This window comes from Somniosus microcephalus, chromosome 3 (genome assembly GCF_052327205.1).
Source record: "Somniosus microcephalus isolate GS21.2 chromosome 3, FLI_Smic_1.0, whole genome shotgun sequence".
NCBI classification, from domain to species: domain Eukaryota; kingdom Metazoa; phylum Chordata; class Chondrichthyes; order Squaliformes; family Somniosidae; genus Somniosus; species Somniosus microcephalus.
Window position 1 is genome coordinate 109,973,808 of NC_140989.1, and position 25,855 is coordinate 109,999,662.

Genomic DNA, 25,855 nt, shown 5'->3' on the forward strand with positions numbered 1-25,855 from the left:
TCTGCTCCTTCTGAGATCCATAAAATGTCACCGTGTTACCACCCGGCTCCCACCAGTGGTCTAGCGCCAGACATTTTCCACTATTTTTCCGAATTCACTGATTCATACAGTTGCTGTGTTTGTTTGGTGGCAACAGCATTGCAGCCTGATGGCAGATGGCCTTTCAAACACAAGTAAAACATCTGGACAGAGTTAAGACCATAAAACAAACAACAATGTAAAGCAGAAAGCAGCGCATGTTGCAGGAGTCTTAAAAAACACCTAGGCCGGAATTTTCCCATTGCCCCACGTGTGTTTGGGGGCAGGTCAGCAGTAAAAATGCCGGAAATAGCGAGCGTGTCGGAAACCCGCTGTCATCCCTGTTTCTATATTCAAGAAGGAGTTGGATATATTTCTTAACGCTAAAGGGATCAAGGGATATGGGGAGAAAGCAGGGACAGCGTACTGAACTTGGATGATCAGCCATGATCGCATTGAATGGCAGAGCAGGCTCGAGGGGCCGAATGGCCTACTCTTGCTCCTATCTTCTATGTTTCTATGTTTCTATCCCGCCACCTCACGCATTTAACTCAGACGGCTTTGAAGGTACGACACGGACCCGATCCGCAGAGGCGGGCGGCCTCATTGAAATCATTAAGTGCTTGTTTACAAACCCTTAAGAGTGATTTTAATGCCAACTTCTGAGTTTTACTGCAAGAGCACAGGATTCCCTGAGGTCGGGAACCTCGCCTGTGAAGGGGAGGTGGAAGCTCAGTGGCCATTGGCGAGTTCATTCATTGATAGCTAGGAATAGCACATAAATACTCCAACATTACACTTCATTACTTGCCTCATGGAAAGGCTCTTAATCACTTCAGTTGTCCACAGATTTAGGTGTCAGCAGTTTACAGGTCATTTCTGAAACAACTCTCAACACATTGCTACTCACTATCACAACATTGAGGGATTGGCCCTCTGATCTCCACTTTACCTGCCACCTAGTACATCAGCACGGGTGCCACTTATACTGTCTCACCTTGGTCCTCAGAATCAGACCAAGATGAGCCCCACCACCAACAACACCAGCCACAACACCAGCAGCAGCATTCTCCTAATGACCTGATACTCCACAGGAGAGAGAGGGGAACCACAGGACTGCATTGCGCCGGAGGTGATACCCCCAACACAGGGTATACAGGCAGAGGATGAGCTTCCTCAACATGACTGAGAAGCAGTGCTTCAGGAGGCTCAGGCTATTGCGCCAGGTCGTCGCAGACATTTGTAGCTTGCTGGAATAAGACCTGCTGCCCAGAGGTCCTAGTGGACACTCCTTACCAGTGGCTGTCAAAGTCACCAGCACCCTCCACTTCTTCATCTTAGGCTCCTTCCAGGGATCTGCAGCAGACATTTGCGGGATCTCCCAGTCGGCCACCCACAGAGGCATCACCCAGGTGACTGATGCCATGTTTGACAAGTCAGCCAATTATATCAACTTTGCCACTGATGAGGCCAGTGTTACTGAGCGGGCGCTTGGCTGTGGCACTCTGGCTGGCTTCCCACGGGTGCAGGGTGTCATCGACTGCACATGTGGCCAAGAAAGCACGCCATCATCACCCAGGAGTATTTGCAAACCGTAAGGGCTTCCATTCCCTCAATGTGCAGCTCATCTGCAACCATAAAAATATGATTACATATGTGTGCGCCAGAATCCCTGGCAGCTGTCATGATGCTTTCGTGCTGTGCCAGTCCACCCTCCCTCAGCTCTTTGCTCCTCCAAACAGACTTGCCTGCTGGCTGCTTGGAGACAAGGGCTATCCACTAAAGATGTGGCACATGACCCCCTTGAGGAGGCCAAGTACTGAGAGCCATATCGCCACCAGATGTGTCATAGAACAAGCAATAGGCATGCTGAAGATGCGCTTCAGATGCCTTGACAGATCTGGAGGAGTCCTTCAGTATGCACTAGCCAGGGTCTCCAGAATCATTGTCTGTTATGCGCTGCACAACATAGCGGGTTTCCGACACGCTCGCTATTTCTGTCATTTTTACTGCTGACCTGCCCCCAAACACACGTGGGGCAATGGGAAAATTCCGGCCTAGGTGTTTTTTTAAGACTCCTGCAGCATGCGCTGCTTTCTGCTTTACATTGTTGTTTGTTTTATGGTCTTAACTCTGTCCAGATGTTTTACTTGTGTTTGAAAGGCCATCTGACATCAGGCTGCAATGCTGTTGCCACCGAACAAACACAGCAACTGTATGAATCAGTGAATTCAGAAAAATAGTGGAAAATGTCTGACGGAAGACCACTGGTGGGAGCGGGCTGGTAACACGGTGACATTTCAGTGAGGATTGAAGCTGCAGGAGGAGCATGGCCCACAGCACACAGCTTCTTCAGAGAAGGAGGAGGAGAAGAACGAGCAGTTGGAAAATGAGCAGGAGGAGGAGGAAGAACCTGAGATGCAGGTGGCACCAGCAGCGGCGCACATTGCTGCCGGGGCCCAGGATGGCCTCACCATGACCAGATTGACTTAACTTGCTCCAATGCAGCCACATGCTGTACTAAGTTACCCCCCCAACAACACCATAAAGCATCCCTACAATGACCAATCCATTCCTCTCACCAAAAGCCCCAATGATCGAGGTTAAATAATGTGTCACCAAGTGACAAAGGTTTAAGGCAAAAATGGACAAGACTGGAAAGTGGTGCAAAGAAAAACATTTATGTGTGTAATCAAAATAATTGAAACTTAGCACTAACATTTTTGGATACATCCATGTGCATACCCTTGTGCATCTACTTTTGTGTCATGTTTCTTTTCCGAGTGCTTCTACGAGGTGCAACCCCTGTGGCTTCAGCAGAGGTAGAGCCAGGCAGCTTACTTCACTGCTGCAACTCGTCAGACATTTTGGCCGGATGTCCTCTGGGTTTTGGAGCCTGTGAGGGGCCCGCCAGAGACTGCTCCTCCTGCAACTGTGCAGGGGCAGACTCGGCCATCGGGATCCGAGGAAGCATTTTTTTTTCATTCATTTATGGGATGTGGGAGTCACTGGCAAGGCCAGCATTTAGTGCCCATCCCTAATTGCCCTTGAGAAGGTGGTGGTGAGCCGTCTTCTTGAACCGCTGCAGTCCATGTGGTGAAGGTACTGCCACAGTGCTGTTAGAGAGGGAGTTCCAGGATTTTGACCCAGCGACAATGAAGAATCAGCGAAGTCTTTCCAAGTCAGGATGGTGTGTGACTTGGAGTGGAACTTGGAGGTGGTTGTGTTCCCATGTGCCTGCTGCCCTTGTCCTTCTAGGTAAAAGAGGTCGCGGGTTTGGGAGGAGCTGCCGAAGAAGCCTTGATGAGTTGCTGTAGTGCATCTTGTAGATGGTACACACTGCAGCCTCGGTACGCCGGTGGTGGAGGGAGTGAATGTTTAAGGTGGTGGATGGGGTGCAAATCAAGCGGGCTGCTTTGTCCTGGATGGTGTCGAGCTTCTTGATTAGCGTTGGAACTGCACTCATCCAGGCAAGTGGAGAGTATTCCATCACACTCCTTACTTGGGCCTTGTAGATGGTGGAAAGGCTTTGGGGAGTCAGGAGATGAGACCCTCGCCACAGAATATGCAGCCTCTGACCTGCTCTTGTTGCCATAGTATTTATGTGCCAACGCTCTTCTCAATCTTCCTTGTTGCAATGCTCCATCTCACCCTCAGTAAGCTCCCCGCTGGAGTGGAGCTAATTTACAGAACAAACGGGAAACTTTTCAACCTCCGTCGCCTCCAGTCCAGATCCAAAGTCATTCCATCCTCTGTCATCAAATTACAGTATGCAGACAATGCTTGCAGCTGCGCACACTTGGAGGTCGAACTCCAAACCATCGTCAACACCTTCACCAAAGCGTATGAGAGCATGGGCCTTACAGTAAACATCCGTAAGACAAAGGTCCTCTGCCAACCTGCCCCCGCCATACAGTACTGCCCCTCGATTATCAAAATCCATGACAAGGCCTTGGACAACGTGGACCACTTTCTATACCTTGGGAGCCTACTGCCAACAAGGGCAGACGTCAATGACGAAGTCCAACACCGCCTTCAGTGTGCCAGTGCAGCCTTCGGTCACCTGAGGAAGAGAGTGTTTGAAGACCAGGACCTCAAACCCGGCACCAAGCTCATGGCCTACAGAGCAGTAGTGATACCCGCTCTTCTGTATGCCTCAGATACATGGACCATGTACAGCAGACACCTCAAAGCACTGGAGAGGTACCACCAACGCTGCCTCCACAAGATCCTGCAAATTAATTGGCAGGATAGGCGCACCATCGTCAGTATTCTCGCTCAGCCCAACATCCCCAGCATCAAAGTTTTGACCACGCTCGATCAGCTCCGATGGACGGGTCACATCGTCCACATGCCTGATACGAGACTCCCAAAACAAGCGCTCTACTCGGAGCTCCAGCACGGCAAGAAAGCCCCAGGTGGGCAGAGGAAATGCTTCAAGGCACCCTCAAAGCCTCCGTGAAAAAGTACAACATTCCCACCGACACCTGGGAATCCCTGGCCCAAGACTGCACAAGGTGGAGGAGAAGCATCCGGGAAGGCACTGAACACCTCGGGTCTCTTTGCTGGGAGCAAGCGGAAGCCAAGCACAAGCTGCACACGTCAACCCAAGCACCCCACCCACCCGCCCCTTCAACCACTGTCTGCACCACCTGTGACAGAGAATGTAGGTCCCGCATTGGACTCATCAGTCACCTGAGAACTCATTTTTAATGTGGAAGCAAGTCATCCTCGGTTCCGAGGGACTGCCTAAGAAGAAGATGATTTATGTAGCTGGTCCAGTTAAGCTTCTGGTCAATGGTGAGCTCCAGAATGTTGATGGTGGGGGATTTGGCGATGGTAATGCCATTGAATGTCAAGGGAAAGTGTTTAGACTCTCGCTTGTTGGAGATAGTCATTGCCTGGCACTTCTGTGGAGCGAATGTTACCTGCCATTTGTCAGCCCAAGCCTGAATGCCGTCCAGGTTTTGTTGCATGCAGGCATGGACTGCTTCATTATCTGAGGAGTTGTGAATGGCGCTGAACACTGTGCAGTCATCAGCGAACATCCCCATTTCTGACCTTATGTTGGAGGGAAGTTCATTGATGAAGTAGCTGAAGATGGTTGGGCCGCCACTGCCCTGAGGAACTCCAGCAGCGATGTCTGGCCTTCAACCACCACAATCATTTTCCTTTGTGCTAGGTATGACACCAGCCAGTGGAGCGTTTTCCCCCTCAGTCCCATTGACTTCAGTTTTACTAAGGCTCCTTGATGCAAAACTCAGTCATATGCTGCCTTGATGTCAAGGGCAGTCACTCTCACCTTACCTCTGGAATTGAGATCCTTTGTCCATGTTTGGAGCAAGGCTGTAATGAGGTCAGTAGCCGAGTGTTTCTTGGCGGAACACAAACAGGTTATTGGCGAGTAAGTGTCGCTTGATAGCACTGTTGATGACACCTTCCATCACTTTGCTGATGATTGAGAGTAGACTGATGGGGCGGTAATTGTCCAGGTTGGATTTGTCCTGTTTTTTGTGGACAGGACATACCTGGGCAGTTTTCCACATTGTTGGATAGATGCCAGTTTGTTGTAGCTGTTAAAGCTTGGCTAGAGGTGCAGCTAGTTCTGGAGCACAATAGCCAGGATGTTGTCAGGGTCCATAGCCTTTGCTGTATCCAGTGCACTCAGCCATTTCTTGATATCACATGGAGCATAATTGAATTAGCTGAAGACTGGTGGGGACCTCAGGAGTCAGCCCATATGGATCATCCACTCAGCACTTCTGGCTGATGGGTTTTTATGACAATCCAATAATACTACTGATACTAGCTTTTTTTAAATTCCAAATTTATTTAATTAACTGAATTTAAATTCCCCAGCTGCCATCATAGGATTTAAACTCACATCTCTAGCTCATTAGTCCAGACTTCTGGATTACTAGCCCCCTGACATTACCACTACGCTACCGTTCCCTCCTCATAAAATCATTGAAGCATTTCCTGCACTGTATCCAGGTCCTCCTCACCACATCCCTGCTGCTGACCTCCTCAGCTATATCCAGCCAGGCTCTTTTTGTTTCTTGCGGTGACAACATTCAAGTGAGTTGAGTGCAAGGCTGCTTTAAATATGGGCACTGGAAACGAGTCATCAATGACGTCATCGGACCTGCACCATTTAATAGGGATGGGAAACACGCATGAGTCTTTCAATTGGGGTCATTAAGTCAAAGTCACTCTGAGCAACGCGCTGCTCAGAACATCGTGTTCCTGACTCGCTACGCCACCCGCACGCACCCAACCCGACACAAATGTAAACATTCCGACCATAGGTCCTGTTTTTAAAGTGGGGGGAGGGGGGAGGTGGTAGTATGGTGCGTGTGAGTCCTGAAGCGGGCAGTGCACCTGAGGAGTTTGGGTACATTTCCATAAAGGATTTCATTTTGAGTCCCGCCTCAACCCGACCAGATCCACTACCTGGTCAGCGGGCAGGGATAGGAATTTGACGGCAGGAGCCGCAGTTGGGGACCCGTGGGTGTGGCAGTCAGTTGGTGGGGGAGGGGGAGGCGATTGGGGACACGGGGGGAGCCCTTGGCCAAGAGAGGCCCAAGGCTTCCTTGTGTGTCTAGGAGGAGCTCCTGCTGGCGCAGAAGGAAACCTAAAATTAATTTATTTAAGCTTATCTGCTGAGCCTCTTCTGGCCCACAATCCAGCTCCCAGCAGCTCTGTCCTGATGGAGGAGCCGACACTGCTCCCTCACCAAGGCCTACAACTAATATTAAGATCGGTTCTGATGATGTCATCGGAACCGATCTGCATATTTAAGGAGGACCTCACTACCTTCCTGCGGGTGTCCCACTCGCCTTTAAAAGAGCAGGTTAACATCTTGACACAGCGGGAAAGCAGCGTGATCAGAGGGGATAAGTGACTGGTCTCATTTTAATTGCTCCCCCTTGTGAATCCACTTTTGTGTCATTTTTCTTTTCCGAGTGCTTATACGAGGTGCAACCCCTGTAGCTTCAGCAAAGGACCGAGAACTGAGCCCTGCGGAACCCCACTGGAAACAGCCTTCCAGTCACAAAAGCACCCTTCGACCTTTGTTTCCTGCCTCTGAGCCAATTTTGGATCCAATTTGCCTTGGATCCCATGGGCTTTCACTTTAGTGACCAGTCTGCCATGCGGGGCCTTATCAAAAGCATGGCTAAAATCCATATAGACTACATCAAACGCACTACCCTCATCGACCCTCCTTGTTACCTCCTCAAAAAATTCAATCAAGTTAGTCAGACACAACTTTCCCTTAACAAATCCATGCTGACTGTCCCTGTCTTTCTAAATGAAGATTTAACCTGCCCCTCAGAATTTTTTCCAATAATTTTCCCACCACCGAGGTTAGGCTGACTGGCCTGTAATTACTCGGTCTATCCCTTTCTCCCTTTTTAAACAACAATACCACGTTAGTGAGGGCAAGACCCATAAGGCTGCACTTGAAGTGCCATAACCTACAAGGCTACGGACCAAGTGCTGGAAAGTGGGATTAGGGTGGATAGCTCTTGTCGGACGGCACGGACAAGATGGGCCGAATGGCTTCCTTCTGTGCTGTAAATTTGTGTGATTCTATGATTCACTACAAATATTTTGCCTTGACAGTGCAGGCTATTGACATTCTCCACACATTAAACTTGGGTGTGCATTTGCTCTGACAGTTAAATACTGCAAGAATGTGTGTTTTGTATTTCCCAAGCATATTTCTGATTTTAGATGTTAATAATTCCTGCTGAAGTGCACTGTTCACAAGCTTATTTCTTGCCCCAAATTGTTCTATTTAAGTATTCTCTGCTGTATTCTCTGAAGCGAAGTGTATCAGCTTTTTCATGTTAAAATTGGGTACCATCGTGAATGCCCCAAAAACTGGTGTCAAATCAACCAGTTGATCTAAAAGCATTTGAGCCATGAACAAAGGGTAGCAGTTATATCTGGGGTAATACTGCAGAATCATTGACATCACTGGCACAACAGTTTTTTTTAAAGGGCCAATCGGGTCCCTTGTAAAGGGGGACTAATTTTCTGGTAATGCTTGCATTTTTGGCTAAGACCCATGCCTGGACCCTCTGGCTAATGGCTTGTTTGGCTGGTTAATGCAGACGTACTGGCTGCTTTGCAGAAACCAGGCTGAGGTTGAAGAAACTCCTGACATCAGGGGCCATTTTTGGGGCAGATGGAGATTCTGTCTCCAAAGAAACTACCAACAAAGGCTGAGACCTGTTGGATCCACATCCTGACACAAGTTCCCCACAAACAACGGGCGCCACACAATCGAATTTTTAGTCCAAGCTGTTTAAAATGCCAGAGACAACTTCTGAGCATCTGTGCTCTGAAGCTATAGGGGGAGTCTAGCATGAAACTGATCAGTATAAATGATGGGAAATTGCACAACCACAAGCAATTCCACTGTATAAGCAAGGTGTAAACAGTCAATCCCATGAGTACATTGGGCTCCACTCCTGTTATTTACTCTTCACTCAGAAACTTCTGATCAGGCAATCCAGTAAAGAAAACGGTCTCAAAGCAGTCTCAGTAATTTTCAGAAACATTCTCACACTTTAGAAGCTAAAAAGGGCGGCATTTTTGTTATAATAATAAAATGTTTGGGTATTTTCATTTCTTCACAAGACAAGATGTCATTCGGGTTGGAAGATATCAGCATGGCATCTGTGTGCGACATCACAGGCAGCATGGGTCTTCACCCTCTCTGAACACTTATTCATAATCGTCCTATCTCATTCAAGGTTCTGTGTCATTTGCAACAAGATTTACAAGACAGAAAGCCCATGAGAGCAATTCACACCTGTTCATAAACAGTCATACTGCATACATTAAAGGGTCAGTTGTACATCTCCTAAATGCCTCCACATGTACCTCCAATCTTATTTGCAAGACACACGTGGCCACCAAACTGAATTACGATTATTTGGCCTGTGTGTGTCTTGTTTTGCACACTTTGTACAAAAATAATAAATTGCAGGACAACGGAGTATTACAGTTTAAACTCTTTTAATGAAGCATCAGGTCTGTCTGACTCACAACAGTACAGCACCGTGTGGACAAGATGGAGTCAGGACCCCCTGGGTCTTCTAAACAATAGCAGTCCTTACAGATGCCTGCAGGCCAATGACAACTCAGCATGTGATCACATGTGAATATAATAGGTATTCCTTACAGATGCCTGCGGGCCAATGATAAGTCAATATGCAAATGTTACATCCCCTTGCTTTTAAAAGAAAAATGTTATGCATTACTTTTGAACCTTTCTTCTACATAATGTTCTCAGTGGCATCAACATATAAGTAAACTCAACATTTAACTAGCACTGAAAACATCTCAACGTATCAATAACGATGTACAGTTTTTTTTTAGGGCAGCGATCCGCCTACACCCTTTGACAGTTCACAAGTCAAGGATAACTCTAGGCTTGACCTCTCGTCAGAATGACGGTGTTGTTCCTTGGAGTTCAGGAGGTGCCTGCGATTGCGGCGGTACACCTGTCCTTCTGGGGTGCGGGTGTGATACGATCGCTCAGTGTCAGCTGGCTGGATGACGACTGCAGGCTTCCAGTAGCCATGCTCCTGGATTCTGATGGATTCTCCATTGTGCAACGGCGGCAGTAGTCTAGCTGACCTGTCATAGTATCTCTTTTGGTGTTGCTGTCTCTGTACACGTTTTGCATGCACTTGCTTGCAGCTGACGACCTGCCAGGGCCTGTCTGGGGTACGGTGAGGTACCATGGGCTCTTTGACATTTGATGGCCGGTGTTCTAGACAAATGGAACATTTTCCGACAATGTCCTCAATGTGTTTGCACATTCCGGGCCAAAACATAATGTCACGTGCTCTTTGTTTGCATTTTTCCATGCCCATATGTCCAGCATAAATTTTTGTCAACACCTCTTCTCTGAGACTGGTAGGAATGATCATTTTCTCCCCTTTGAAGACGATTCCGTTGATTTGTGACACTTCGTCTCTGTGGTTCCAGAATTCAGATATGCTCTGAGGGCATTTCCTCCTTTCCTCAGGCCATCCTTCATGTATGACTTTTCTCAGCAGTGTGAGTTGTGCATCTTTCTCTGTTCCTGCTCGGATCTCCTTCAGTTTTGAGTCACTCACAGGTAAGCTGTTGTACACCATGTGCACCTGCACATCCATGCCTTCACTGAGGCTGCTGTCCTGGTAGCTAAGAGACTCTCTGGAGAGCGTGTCTGCAACAGGAACGTCTTTGCCTGGACGGTGAATGATTGTGAAGTCGTACTTCTGTAGCTGAAGGATCATTCTCTGTAGCCTTGGTGGGGCTGCGGCTAGTGGTTTCCTCATGATTGACTCGAGGGGCTTGTGGTCGGATTCCACAATGACTTGTCGGCCATAGACGTACTGGTGGAAACGCTTACATCCGAACAGAATTGCATATAGCTCTTTCTCAATTTGAGCATAGTTGATTTCACTGTCTGAGAGAGATCTGGAAGCATAGCTGATGGGCTTTCCTTCTTGCAGTAATACTGCGCCTAGTCCATACTTTGACGTGTCCACTTGTAGTCTGAGTTCTTTGTTGGGGTCGAAGTAGGAAAGAACTGGTCCTGGTTCTCTGGTGATTAGGTCTTTCATTTTCTGAAATGCTGTGTCATGTTGTTTGTCCCACAGGAACTCATTGGATTGTTTGAGCAACTGACGCATGGGTGCGTTGATTTCAGAGCGGCTTGGGGCAAACTTGGCTAAGTAGTTAACCATGCCTAGTACTGTCTCTAGCTCTGCGCGGTTCTTCGGCGGCTCCATCTTCTTGATGGTGGAGATTTTCTCTGGATCCGGCTTAATGCCATCAGTTGAGAGGCGATGCCCAAAATAACTGATCTCAGTGGATCCGATTATGCTTTTCTCGGGGTTGAGCCAAATACCTTTCTCCCGTGATCTTTGTAGCATCACACGGAGGTTCCTGTCATGTTCCTCTCTATTCCTGCCATAGATGAGGATGTTGTCTACGATTGCGACTACTCCGTCAAGGCCTTCATAGGTTTCGTCGATCTTCCGTTGGAATTCATCCTGAGCTGAGATAAGGCCAAATGGTAAACGCAGAAATCGGTAGCGTCCAAATGGTGTGTTGAACGTTGTTAGCTTAGATGACTCTTCCATGAGCTTGATAGTCCAGTATCCTGATCGTGCGTCCATTACACTGAAGTAACGTGCTCCCACTAGCTTGGGTGTGATGTCATCTAGCGTTGGTAGAGGGTAGTGAGGGCATTTGATAGCCTTGTTCAAATCTCTGGGGTCGTGACAGACTCTGAGCTTGCCTGTACGTGGTTTCTCAACCACTACTAACGCGTTGACCCACTCTGTCAGTTCTGTTTCCCGAACGATGATTTCTGTATTCTCCATGCTCTGCAGCTCCTCCTTCAGGCGATTACGTAGAGCAAGGGGTATCCTTCTCGGTGGGCAAACCACAGGGGTTGCTGCTGGGTCAAGGTGAATAGTGCATTCACCTGGGAATAGTCTGATTCCTTTGAAAACGTCAGCAAACTCCTCCATGACTGTCTGCTTCTTAATTGGTGCTGTCAATGATAGCACTAGCTTGACGAGGTCCATGTCTAAACATGCCTTTAGACCTAGCACTGGAGGTGCTTGAGTGTCAACAATGTAAAAGTCCAACATCATGTCGCTTTCTTTGTACTTGCATTTCATCACGCATGTGCCTTTTACAATGAGCTGCTCACCCCCATAGCCGGTCAGTCTGCGTGAGGTGGGCTGTAGCTCACACTCATCCTTCAAGCTGTGATACTCACTCAGAGGAATTACATTAACCTGAGATCCAGTGTCTAGTTTAAACTTAAGCACTTTGCCCTGTTTTCCTATCTCAATATCGGCATAGGCTTGCTCAGTCTCTGAAATCTGTTTTTTCTGTGACACAGAATCAATAAACAGTTCCTCTGCATTTGGCTCTCTATCTGGCATTTGGCTGTCACTCACTGTGTGTACTGCTTTTCCGAAAACAGTCTTGCAAACTTTAGCAAAGTGGTTCCGTTTACCACATTTAGTACATTGTCTTCCTTTGGCAGGGCATTGTACCTTTTCCCCGTGCATCTTGTTTCCACAATATCTACAGTTTTTGAAGCATTTTATGTCTGTGTCGCCCATTTTTAGAACTCTCGCTGTTCTGAAACACGCTCTCTGGGCGGTGTTCTTTGGTGTGTGTCTATTAACTGTGTGCACTGTCTGTTCACGCGAGCTGCTCGTGGCGCCGGTTATGGTTTCCAACTGTGCTTGGGCTATCTCGTGCCATCTAGCTATGTCCATAGCTTTGTCCAGCATTAGCCCGGACCCAACATTCAAAAGTTTCTCTCTCACTTTAGCTGAATGTATTCCAAACACGATGCGGTCTCTGACCATCTCATCTTTATCTGCATATACACAGTCTTTTACCAGCAGTTTTAACTCAGTCACGAACTGTTCAAATGACTCACTAGCTCCTTGTACTTTCTCCTGAAAATTGTACCTAGCAAATATCGTATCTGTCTTGGGCATCACATATGCTTCAAAACGGTCAAAATACATTTTCAGTACCTTTGCTTCATCTGCGGTGAGAGACCATGTGTTAAAAATGTCTCTCCCTTTTTCTCCGATCCACAAGAGTAGGTAGCTGCATCTTGCTTCCTCCCCTTTGCTTTTCAGTGGACTCGAAAACATCAATTCCACGTGTTGCTTGAACTTGCGCCATTCTCTAGCTAAGTTCAAAGATCCCCAATTCATTCGAGGTAAGGGAGCTCCAACGATGTCCATTTGAAATCCCTGTTCTGACACCATGTCTTGTTTTGCACACTTTGTACCAAAATAATAAATTGCAGGACAACGGAGTATTACAGTTTAAACTCTTTTAATGAAGCATCAGGTCTGTCTGAATCACAACAGTACAGCACCGTGTGGACAAGATGGAGTCAGGACCCCCTGGGTCTTCTAAACAATAGCAGTCCTTACAGATGCCTGCAGGCCAATGACAACTCAGCATGTGATCACATGTGACTATAATAGGTATTCCCTACAGATGCCTGCGGGCCAATGATAAATCAATATGCAAATGTTACAGTGTGTACCTACAACCCCTCTGCTAGTGATGCTCAGAGCTGTGCAATGGGGTCATAGGTCTGAGATCCAGTGCTGCCTGACATTTCTATGTCTCAGCTGCAGTTAATGGTGAGGGTGATGAGACTTGAGGGCCCCATGATAGTGGAACAATGCACTTTGGGCAAGGGGTAGGGAGAGAGAAAGAAAACCCATGCTGCTTGTTTCTCTCCCATACTTATCGCACCCTCCTGGCAGCCAATCACACATCCTGTTGATGAAAACAATAGCTGTCTTACCCTGCCAGCATAGTGTAGAGCAGAATCCCTAAACTCCACATGTCGCAGGCGGCATCGTATCCTTGTCTCTTGAGTACCTAGAGCAGAAATGTTGTAAGAAATGTTTTATTATTTAGCTTAAGGCGATAGGATGGATCATTAATAAAAGTTTCATTTCAGTTAACTCAGTCAAATTGCTGGGAAAACCATGATGTATCATCAGAATGTATGGGGGAATTTTAACCCCCCCACGACAGGTGGGAGAGGGCTGGGAGGGGGGGTGGTGTTAAATCGGCAAATGTGCAAAACCCAACCCCAACCCGCCGCGAACGCGCCTACTTCCAGTTTGGGGACATCTGAGTTTCCCGCTCTGGAGAGGCGAGTCCATAATTATAATATTTAGATGAGGCTCCATTCTTCAGATTTTGGCAGCCATTTGAATTTAACACTAGACGGCCGGGTTTCTTTGGACTCGGAAAACCCGGCAGCTAAAGGGAGGTGGCAGCAGCTGTGTTTTTTTTTATAGCACTACTTGTGGGCTAGGAAGAGCTGAAGCGCTTCCCCATGGCCCCTCAAGCAAATCTTCTGCCGAAATCGGCTGACCCCCACCCCGCACCCCTCCACCATCTCTCCCGGTCGCCCCTCCCTCCGATTGCCAGTCTGACTCCTCCCCACCAATCCGTCTCCAGTGCTTCCCAGCTGCAGCCTTCTACCACTGGCTTTCCTGCCCGGCAGCCTTACCTTGTCCGTCTGCCGGGCAGGAAATGGAGTAAAAAAAATGATGAAGTCCTGCCATTAAATTCAGCAGGACCTCCGCCTTCTCAATATTTCTGGGACTCCCACCCCCACCACAAACACGTGCCCCTGCTCCCTCCCCGCATATGTATCTATGTTTAATTGAAGGGATGGCTTTTAGATGAACACTCTTCTGGAGAAATCTATGGAAATATTTTTTGACCCTTTGTTACCATTTCTTTGGAAGTCCCTTTGTATTACCTGTCATGTTTCTGGAGAAATATCTCAGGAGATGATTAGTAATGCAGAGAATATAAGAGAAATCTGTAAATGGATGAATTTCATACAATCTATCGTCCTATATGAAAGTCTAACTTGGCTCAGTGGGTGTGATACTGAGCACGGTCATATGGGAATTGCAACTGTGACCCTGTGCTCACACCACATTTTTGAAAGTATTGTAACAGTATGTTTGTAGAAAGGGCTGGTAAACCCTGCTACAAATTTCGGATCTGCTTTAGATATTGCAAACCTGCATCCCTGATGGTCAAAATTTACTTTAGGCACCTACTATCTAAGCATATGATAGCGTAACCTGGGGACTGTGTAACAACGAGATGCTCTTCTTATATGAACAGGATGCCATGATCCCCCTCACATGCACTTCCCCAATCTTCCGAAAGGCGGATGAAGTAACACTTACATTTAGACAAGGCCAGATACAAATTGTTAAGCTGCTTTATTTTAGTCAGAAAAATAAGTAAATATGCCACACCAACCCTTTTTGTGGGCTAAAATATATTTACTTTCCTTGGACAGTCTTTTTCTCTGAACCCTGACCATTTATCTAATCCCTGGCTAGCTTCCTTAATTGTGAATGCCCACTAGAAGCATCTGAAGTGAGATGAAGGGTTGCCTATTGTTCCAGATCATTATGAGTAACAGTTTCAATGGCATCTCATTACCTCTTGGGTAAATTTATCAACATACAATCCCCTCTTGGTCCCTGGCACTCCAGCATGTGACTGTAAAATGGATTTTAAACCATTGTGAACTCAATTTAGCTTTAAAGTAACACTTCAATATTACTCATATCCAAATCCTTTCCATAGAAAAATGTTTGAAAATCCCAAAATGGAACTTTTTCCCAATGCACTCAATATAGATTGGTAATATATTTCAAAGGTAATTATTTTTGTTTTTCACTCAGGTCACAAAAATACCTATTTTTGTAACTGTAGAAATGTTATAAACAAGACCCATTATCCCAAGTGATTACCCAGACTGTACAAGCAGCTGACTCCCACAGAGTAATGAGTAATGTATTCCAGAAAAAGCATCTGATAGTGCACTTTGTAAAAGACCTCAATAGGATAAAAACATTATTGTTGTTCTGAAGCATTGCACTCAAATGCGTCAACCCTTTTCTAAATAAGACACATTTTGAAGAGTGTGTTTGGAGTATCAAGAGGATTGGACAAAATGCCATTGGAAACATGCATCAGCTTACAGCATTGATGATTTCCTGTTAAACTCTTCAGACAAACAACATGTGGAATTGTGAAGCTCTTTACCTCAGGCGCTACAAAGTTGGCAGTGTAACACGGAGTCATTAGAAGGCCATTCTCAGCCCGGAGCTGCTTCGCAAAACCAAAGTCACATATCCTAATGGATTCCGGGTTTCCCGACTCATCCACATACAAAATGTTACTTGGTTTCAGGTCTCGATGAACAACCTAACAGGAGTGAGAAAACAGCACCGAATCACCAACTATAAATCACAAACAATCAAGCTTCAGGCCTGTGATTTCCCGATGTGTGGTCTCTGTGAGTGTTGCTCCTTACTGGGAGTGCTGGATTCCATAATCACCCCTTATACATAGCGCTGGCCAGTCTTTTACAGCACCTGCAGTCGGTAATTTTCACCTTCACCGTCCAGGCAGTAGTCTGGTGGAGCAGATTGCCCGCCCCCTATAAAAACCACCCAATGTGCATCCCAGGCAGTGAAGGTGAAATTTATCCTCAACATGTTAGTATCAAGTTCTTGTGTATGCCACTTTTAAAATAAATGGGTTAATTACTTTTTTTTTTAAATAGTGCATAGGAGAATTTTATACAAATGTATTAACCAGTATGCTGAAAATAACAGAGGAATTTTAACTTCAAAGGAAATTCTGCCCCATACTGTTTTTGTTGGCCAATCTTGTGCTTATCAGGGTAAAGGATGTCAGTTCCAGTGAATGAAACACTTTTCATTCTGAGTACCCAGTGTCAGCATCATGCAGGCCCAAGTCAAATATAGCATGGGTGAGATATAGAATAAATCTCCATCTAGCCTACCCCCAAAATAACACTGAATTGACACTGCTACACCAGTGTGACATTTCAAATGTTCACATCAAGCATCCTCCTGACTACATCTAGCAGAAACTGAGTTGAGATTGTCCATACTCATTTCACACAGGAGTTTGTAGTCAGGTGGAAACCATGGAGTGCATGGAAACCTCTCAACATGGTTAACAATCTCCAAACTAAGCTAGAGACAGTAAGAGCTTGCATTTATATAGCGTCTTTCACAACCTCAGGACATCCCAAAGCGCTTTACAGCCAATGAAGTACTTTTGACGCATAGTCACTGTCGTAATGTAGGAAACTCAGTAGCCAATTTACACACAGCAAGCTCCCACAAACAGCAATATAATAATAACCAGAAAATTTGTTTCAGTGATGTTGGTTGAGGTATAAATATTGGCTAGGACCCCAGGGAAACTCCTCTGCATTTCAGTGAATAATGCCTTGAGATTTTGTACGTCCACTTGAGGGGGCAGACAGGGCCTCAGTTTAACGTCTCTTCCGAAAGACGGTACCGCCGACAGTGTAGCATTCCCTCAGTACTGCACTGACGTGTCAGCCTAGCTTTTGTGCTCAAATCTCTGAAGCGGGGCTTGAAACCACAATCTTGTGACTCAGAAGCGAGAGTGCTACCAGTGAGCTATGGTTGAGGGAGGTGAGGGAGGAATTTTAACTGCCGGTGGGTTTTCGACTGGAAACCGCTGGTTTCAGTTGCTTTCCCATCTTTCCGCAGTAGTATGAGGCCACGATAATTTTAACCACCGGGTCTCATTAACATTCCAGGTGGGAAGCAGGATGCGGCCCTTGGCCTCCTGCCGACACTTGGGCAAGTGTTGGGAAGGGGTTCCAGAGAGTGTCTTGTGGTAGGGAAGGGTGGCGGGGGATGGAAATCTCAGGGCAGAGGCAGCTTAAACATTCCATGTGGCGCCCAGTCCTGGCATCAAAAAGGAAAGTAAAATTTGACTCGGAAGGCCTCTTCAGCTTCCCGATCCTCTTTACGCTGGCCTTCACCTGGTGGGAAAGCCTCGGGGCCTCCCTGCGCAGGCCAAAGTTAAAATCACTGTTGGGACTCAATTACATCATCGGATTTGAATTAGCATATGTGGATTAGGACTCGGCTAGCTTTAGGCGGGCAGCTTAGCTACTTGTCCACAAGAATCTGTCAAATCAGAAACAATGGAACCCAGGCGACTTTCCAGCAAGTAAGTAACCCGGGACATCTTAATTGTCAACCTGCCCAGTTTTCACCGGGTGGGTAGGGTTAAAATCACCCCAACTCTCTTTCCATAGGCACATATCCTACTTAACCAAGTCCGGAGAGCTTAGGTACAATTGGCAATGCTGAGGCCTATGGACCCCAATTTTACATTGGGGTATTACTGGGGCTTAACCAATTAAAACCCTACACCTGACCAGCATAGACCTGTGATAAGCTCCCCATTGCTCAATCAACTAGGACTATCCTATACGTTGGGGTTTGTAGGGTTATCTGGAGCCTAGTGGGAAGAATCCCTGCCTCAACAGCAGATACAAGAGATTTTCTTCCCATCAGTTTGTGCTGGATTCAAACTCAGGTCCAAAACATAAAAGGACAGTGCACCAGCACCACCCAAAGTGAGAAACCTACTAGTAGAGTACATTAAAATGTAAAGTGAATGAAGAGTTGAATGGTAACTTTTTTTTAAATCTCCTATAAATGATACATTGTAAGGTTGTGAACTAGACAATACCACCCATAATATAGATTTTAATGAAAAGAAGCTATTTGATGGGCCCAAACAGATCTCAAGACCCCCAGAAGCTATGCCATAATGAACCAGTGCCAACACCACTGATATTTCCTTCTCCTTGCAGGGAGCTACTTTGGCTTCTCTCAGCTCCTCTCTTGCACAGCTCAGATCAGAAATTGAATGGAGTGGTAAATTGAACTTATGCCATCCTATTTTATGATGAAATAATTAGTGCCTCAATGCGCAGCATCACTAGCCTGGTGTTAATGAGTGTTCCAAGATTCCATTCTTAGCAGATGAAAACCAGTGAGTTCATTCTAAAAATAAATCTGAAATTTCAGATAAACGCAAACCTAGTATGAATGTATGAACATGTTTACTTTTGAAACAAGAGATGTCTCTGTCTCTTGTTCAGGCATATCACACATCCAAACATTCATTACAAATTACAGTACTGTAATAATGGTTTACCACAGTCTCATTACACAGTTGTTAAATGCTTGTTCATCATTTCTCTGTAAAATACTGTCACCCAAGACAGTTCAGCAAAACTGAATATAAATATTTGTGAGCGGTGGGGCAGGAGTCAGGGCATTGTGATGTTGTGGATAAGGGTGAACAAGGGAGAACCAGACAGCGTTAAAGAGGAGGCCAAAAAAATCCCTAGTAGTGCGGTTAATACACGCGCATAAAATTACTTTATTCACTACATTAATGTTGCAATTAACCCAATACCCATAAATATGTTAAGAACTATGTTAAAATAGCATGCAAATGAACTTTAGCAAATGTGTTAACCAGTGCACTACCTGAGGAAATTAAACCCTCGTGACCATTAAAATCTTAAAATCGCGCTGTTGCATAATTCACATTGCCAGGCATGCAAACCTCTATAAAGGCATATCCCACACAATGTACTTTATATAGTTATGATTGCAAGTCCTCCCTCCTATAAAGAAAGTCTTTGGATTGTACAAGATTTCTAAAGTAGTGTAAAATGATGCTTCTTTGTGAAAGTACAAGCTACTTTTGTACAGCCATGTGAAATTGGATGTAGTTTGTGTAGCCTTCTGCTCCTCAATATTTACAATATATATCAATGATTTAATTCACAATATATATCAATGATTTGGATGAGGGAACCAAATGTAATATTTCCAAGTTTGCTGACGACACAAAACTAGGTGGGATTGTGAGTTGTGAGGAGGATGCAAAGAGGCTTCAAGGCAATTTAGACAAGTTGAGTGAGTGAGCAAATACATGGCAAATGCATTATAATGTGGATAAATGTGAAGTTATCCACTTCGGTAGGAAAAACAGAAAGGCAGAGTATTATTTAAATGGTGATAGACTGGGAAATGCTGATGTACAAAGGGACCTAGGTGTCTTTGTACACCGGTCACTGAAAGCAAACATGCAGGTGCAGCAAGCAGTTAGGAAGGCAAATGGCATGTTGGCCTTCATTGCAAGAGGATTTGAGTACAGGAGCAAGGTTGTCTTACTACAGTTATACAGGGCCTTGGTGAGACCACACTTGGAGTACTGTGTGCAGTTTTGGTCTCCTTACCTAAGAAAGGATATACTTGCCATAGAGGGGGTGCAGTGAAGGTTCACCAGACTGATTCCCGGGATGGCAGGACTGTCGTATGAGGAGAGATTAGGTCGACGAGGTCTGTACTCACTAGAGTTTAGAAGAATGAGAGGGGATCTCGTGGAAACGTATAAAATTCTGACAGGGCTAGACAGACTGGATGCAGGGAGGATGTTTCCCCTGGCTGGGGGGGTCTAGAACGAGGGGTCACAGTCTCAGGATACGGGGTAGACATTTAGGATTGAGATGAGGAGAAATTTCTTCACTCAGAGGGTGGTGAACCTGTGGAATTCTCTACCACAGAAGGCAGTGGAGGCCAAGTCACTGAATATATTTAAGAAGGAGATAGATAGATTTCTAGACACAAAAGGCATCAAAGGGATATGGAGAGAGAGGGGGAATATGGTATTGAGATAGAGGATCAGCCATGATCATACTGAATGGCAGAGCAGGCTCGAAGGGCCGAATGGCCTACTCCTGCTCCTATTTTTCTATGTTTCAATATAATATCAATGTTGTAAAGGAACTAACAGAATGTAAGGTCGTCACTAAGAGATCTCCAAGGGTCAGCCTTGGCTCAGCTGGTGGTAGCACTCTCGACTCTGTCAGAAGAAGGTGGGTTCAAGCCCCTCTCTAGAGATGTGAGCATATAATCTAGGCTAGCACTTCAATGCTGCAATGTCGGAGATGCCGTCTTTTGCATAAGACATTAAAGTGAGGCCTAGTGGATATAAAGATCTCCTGATTTCAGGGTAGAAATTAGGGGATTCTGTTGCACAGTGAGTTATGATGATCTGGAATGCACGACCTGAAAAGGTGATGGAAGTAGATTCAATAGTAACTTTCAAAAGGGAATTGTATATATATTTTTGAAAAAGAGAAATTTGCAGGGCTATGGGGTAAGAGTAGGGGAGTGGGAATAATTGCTTTTTCAAAGAGCTTGCACAGACATGATGGACCGAATGGCCTCCTTCTGTGCTGTATGATCCTGTGAATCTATGACTTTATACAGAGAAGAGCAGAGGAGTTCTCCTGGTGTTGTGGCCAATATTTTTCCTTCAATCAACATCTCTGAAACAGATTATCATGTAATTTATCTCATTGCTGCTTGTGGGACCTTACTGTACACAAATTGGCTGCCTTGTTTCCCTACTCAACACTGACCACATTTCAAAAGTATTTCATTGGCTGCAAAGTGCTTTGGGACATCCTGAGGTCATGAAAGTGTCTATATAAATACAAGTGTTTTTGTTTCTTCTTAGATTTCTGGAATAATGTATGGAGCAAAATTTTTCAGCCTTCCAGATAGGCAGTGGTACTCATGAGGGGTGGTGGTAGCAGTGGCTCCTTCCTGCATATCCTCATGACACTTGCTTTTGGTTGGAGGCGAGTGTCTCCTTGAAATGCCTAATGTCCACGTGCCTCTCCACCATCAGCTGATGCCTCTCAGCATCCTTTAAGAGGCCACGTGATAAGTTTTTATTGGGTTTTCTCTGCCCTCATAATTGTGTGCAGATGTACTATTTAGTCCTGGATGTCAACATCTTCACCGAGTTCTGTTGGATGTTCCTAACTCTCAGTGATTCTCTTTAGGATTAAAATTGAGGACAGATTGAGTAAAAGAGATTTGACGCTGTGTGGCGCTGTATAATTGTCCTACAGCCCCCAATACAAATTATCCCCTAGAAACAGCTATTACTTTCAATTAGTACCCACTGTTCATCCTCTGTACCCACCAGCCTTATTTGATCCTCTCCATGGTCACGGTTGAGGCCTTGAGCAGGCTTTCATTCTTCTTTGCTGTGTGCATTTACTTCACACTCAATCACAGTTTCTTACAGAATGTAGAGTTTAAGGAACTGATGTTCCTTGGGTCAGCACTGGGCCTCCACCCCCTTTATGTAGCTCCGGAATTTATGGAACTTTTCCCAAGAGCTGGAGCAGGATCTGTGCCTGCAGTCAGACCAGGCTGAACATTCCCACTTAAATGATGTGGGCCGTGCCGTTCCTGGCCCTTCTGCCTTTACCATTGGATGCCAAGCTGCTTACAGCCTCCCCAGTGATCTTCTGAGGAAAGGGAGGTGGGGTAGCATTGCTGGTTAAAGAAGGGATTAACACAATTGTAAGGAGGGATATTAGCTCTGATGATGTGGAATCTGTATGGGTAGAAATGAGAAATACCAAGGGGCAGAAAATGTTAGTGGGAGTGGTATATAGACCTCCAAACAGTAATGCGGAGGTTGGGAATGGCACTCAAAGGGAAATTAGAGAAGCGTGCAATAAGGGCACAGCAGTCATCATGGGTGACTTTAATCCACATATAGATTGGGCTAACCAAATTAGTAACAATACTGTGGAGGAGGAATTCCTGGAGTGTTTATGGGATGGTTTCCTGGACCAATATGTCGAGGAACCAACCAGAGATCAGGCCATCTTAGACGGGGTATTATGTAACGAGAAAGGATTAATTAGCAATCTTGTTGTACGAGGCCCCTTGGGTCGAAGCGATCATAATATGATAGAATTCTTCATTAAGATGGAGAATGAAGTAGTTGACTTAGAGACTAGGGTCCTGAATTTAAATAAAGGAAACTACGATGGTCTGAGGTGTCAGTTGGGTAGGATTGATTGGGGAACGTCACTCAAAGGGTTGACGGTGGATAGGCAATGGCAAACATTCAAAGACCGCATGGAAGAACTACAGAATTTGTTCATCCCAGTTTGGCATAAAAATAAAACAAAAAAGGTGACTCAACCATGGCTAACAAGGAAATTAGGGATAGCATAAGATCCAAGGAGAGGATATATAAATTGGCCAGAAAAAGCAGTAATCTTGAGGATTGGGAGCAGTTTAGGATTCAACAAAGGAGGACAAAGGGATTAATTAATAAGGGGAAAATAGAATATGAGAGTAAGCTTTCAGGGAATATAAAAACTGACTGTAAAAGCTTTTATAAATATGTGAAGAGAAAAAGATTGGTGAAGTCAAGCGTAGGTCCCTTGCAGTCAGAATCAGGGAAATTTATAATGGGGAACAAAGAATTGGCAGATCAATTAAATACATATTTTGGTTCTGTCTTCACAAAGGAGGACACAAATAACCTCCCAGAGATGTCGGGGAACATAGGGTCTGATGAAAGGGAGGAACTGAAAGAAATCAGTATTTGTAGGGAAATGGTGTTAGGGAAATTGAAGGGATTGAAGGCCGATAAATTCCCAGGGACTGATAATCTACACCCTAGGGTACTTAAGGAAGTGGCCCTAGAAATAGTAGATGCATTGCTGATCAACTTCCAACATTCGATGGAATCTGGAACAGTACCCATGGGTTGGAGGGTAGCTAATGTTACCCCACTATTCAAAAAAGGTGGTAGAGAGAAAACGGGGAATTACAGACCAATAAGCCTGACATCGGTAGTGGGGAAAATGCTAGAGTCCATTATAAAAGATGTAATAGCAGAGCACTTGGAAAACAGTGACAGGATCGGACAAAGTCAACATGGATTTACAAAAGGTAAATCGTGCTTGACTAATCTACTGGAATTTTTTGAGGATGTAACAAGTAAAATAGATAAGGAAGAACCAGTGGATGTGGTGTATTTGGACTTTCAGAAGGCTTTCGATAAGGTCCCGCATAAGAGATTAGCATGTAAAGTTAAGGCACATGGGATTGGGGCAAGGTATTGACTTGGGTAGAGAACTGTTTGGCAGACAGAAAGCAGAGTTGGAATAAACGGGTCTTTTTCCGAGTGGCAGGCAGTGACTAGTGGGGTACCGCAGGGATCGGTCCTTGGACCCCAGCTATTCACAATATATATTAATGATCTAGACAAGGGAACTAGATGTAATATCTCCAAATTTGCAGACGACACAAAGCTGGGTGGGCGTGTGTGCTGTGAGGAGGATGCTGAGAAACTCCAGGATGATTCGGACAGTTTGGGTGATTGGGCAGAAGCATGGCAGATGCAATATAACGTGGATAAATGTGAGGTTATCCACTTTGGTGGCAAAAACAGGAAGGCAGATTATTATCTGAATGTCAATAGATTGGGAGAAGGGGAAGTGCAACGAGACCTGGGTGTCCTTGTGCACCAGTCGCTGAAGGTAAGCATGCAGGTGCAGCAGGTGGTTAAGAAGGCAAATGGTATGTTGGCCTTCGTAGCGAGACGGTTTGAGTACAGGAACAAGGATGTCTTGCTGCAGTTGTACAGGGCCTTGGTGAGACCACATCTTGAGTATTGTGTGCAGTTTTGGTCGCCTAATCTGAGGAAGGATGTTCTTGCCATGGAAGGAGTTCAGCGAAGATTCACCAAGCTGATACCTGGGATGGCAGGAATGACATATGAGGAGAGATTGGGTCAATTGGGCTTATACTCGCTGGAGTTTAGAAGAATGAGAGGGGATCTCATTGAAACTTATAAAATTCTGACAGGACTGGACAGACTAGATGCAGGAAGGATGTTCCCGATGGCCGAGGAGTCCAGAATCAGGGGTCACAGTCTAAGGATAAGGGGTAAGCCATTTAGGACAGAAATGAGGAGGAATTTCTTCACCCAGAGAGTGGGGAACCTGTGGAATTCTCTACCACAGAAGGCAGTAGAGGCCAATTCATTAAATATATTCAAGAAGGAGTTGGATATATTTCTTAAGGCTAAAGGGATCAAGGGGTATGGGGAGAAAGCAGGGACCGGGTACTGAATTTGGATGATCAGCCATGATCGCATTGAATGGCGGAGCAGGCTCGAGGGGCCGAATGGCCTTCTCCTGCTCCTATCTTCTATGTTTCTATGGTTCTATGTTTCCGGCCTTCAGGCTGCTGTTCCTCAACCTCTCAGGTTGCAGTAGCAGCAGACTTTGCTGTTCTACTCCCAGGGGGCAGGTCCGCCTTGGGGATGCAACCAGACCATGATAATAACCTGCCCAGAAAATGTGGGTGTTCCAAGGCCTGGACAGTGCTTGGACCCAGGGCTCCCAGGAAAATCTACATCTTTCTCACTAGTCTATTTTTTGTGCATGCAGATTGTGTAACTCCGTGCTTTTGTTATACATCACTTACAAAATATTGTGAAAATGAAACCTGCCAAATTAATAAATGGAACATACTCCTTGTGAATGTAGGTATTCCACAGTCTTCGTGATTGTATAAAGTACTGCGCTGGCCTCTCTCTCCGAGAAACACTTTTGCCGTAGAATCCGATCAAGCAGTTCTCCTCCTCTCATTAGCTCCATGACAAGGTACAAATATTTTCCGTCATCATATACCTGAATAATCAACACAAACAAAATCAAGGCCAAGCAAGATATGTTTGTTTAAAATAGCTACACAATGCAGCAAAGGTTCACAGGCCAAATGACACATTTCAGAGCCTCAAGCTCATATTCTTTGTGTAGAGCCATTTTTAATATACAGTGTATGATATGTTTTCTGGTATTATTCTAGGAGAATAGAGACTGGTATTGATGCAATACTAGCATGTGATGCCATGTACCTACCACCCCCATGTCATGTATATTACTATTATCATTTCATCTAAAGTAATGTCAGCTCCGCTGAATATGTCTGCTGCACAACAGCAAAAAATAAAAGATAAATGATATACTATGGGAGTAATTTTACGAGTCCGCGCATTTTGGTTGGAAAATTATGAACAGTAAACACCCAATTTTCTGTAATGCGCTCTTTGTGGGTGAGACTCCGCAGTACTAGAGCAGACTCGTCTCATTGCTCCCTCTATATTATAAGGAACAACAAATAAATTGCAATCAGTCAAGGGTTCACTGGAGTTGTTGCCTTGTAGATTACTACTAATCATCAGTAACCCTGTAGGAGATAATGATGATGACTATTAAGTGCTTACATTTAGGTGGATCATTTTATGAGGTCATGCCCCCAGTATGGAGCTTTTCCCAATGGGAATGCATATCGGAAATTCGGGCTTGTGGGCAATATGCTCCCAAATGTCCAGCCTGCACTCCCAGGAGGCCAGGTTCCCTGCCAGAACTAAGAACTCATAAAAATATATCCTCTGATTCAGTTACCTATCTCTTCCAGTTGATGTGGCAACTTTAGAATCATCA

The 25,855-nt window shown here is 45.4% G+C and overlaps 1 protein-coding gene across 4 annotated transcripts in view; it reads right to left on the bottom strand.

The window, feature by feature from the left end:
* The window catches only part of LOC147121259 (ribosomal protein S6 kinase alpha-2), an 823,768-nt gene that overhangs the window by 17,322 nt on the left and 780,591 nt on the right, over positions 1-25,855 (bottom strand). For all 4 annotated transcript variants that reach the window (XM_085981473.1, XM_085981472.1, XM_085981470.1 and 1 more), the window contains 3 exons: positions 24,881-25,039; positions 15,679-15,840; positions 13,391-13,467 (listed from right to left, as the gene is read on the bottom strand). In XM_085981473.1, coding sequence (XP_085837599.1) covers positions 13,391-13,467; positions 15,679-15,840; positions 24,881-25,039 — 398 coding nt within the window. The remainder of the gene's footprint in view (positions 1-13,390; positions 13,468-15,678; positions 15,841-24,880; positions 25,040-25,855) is intronic.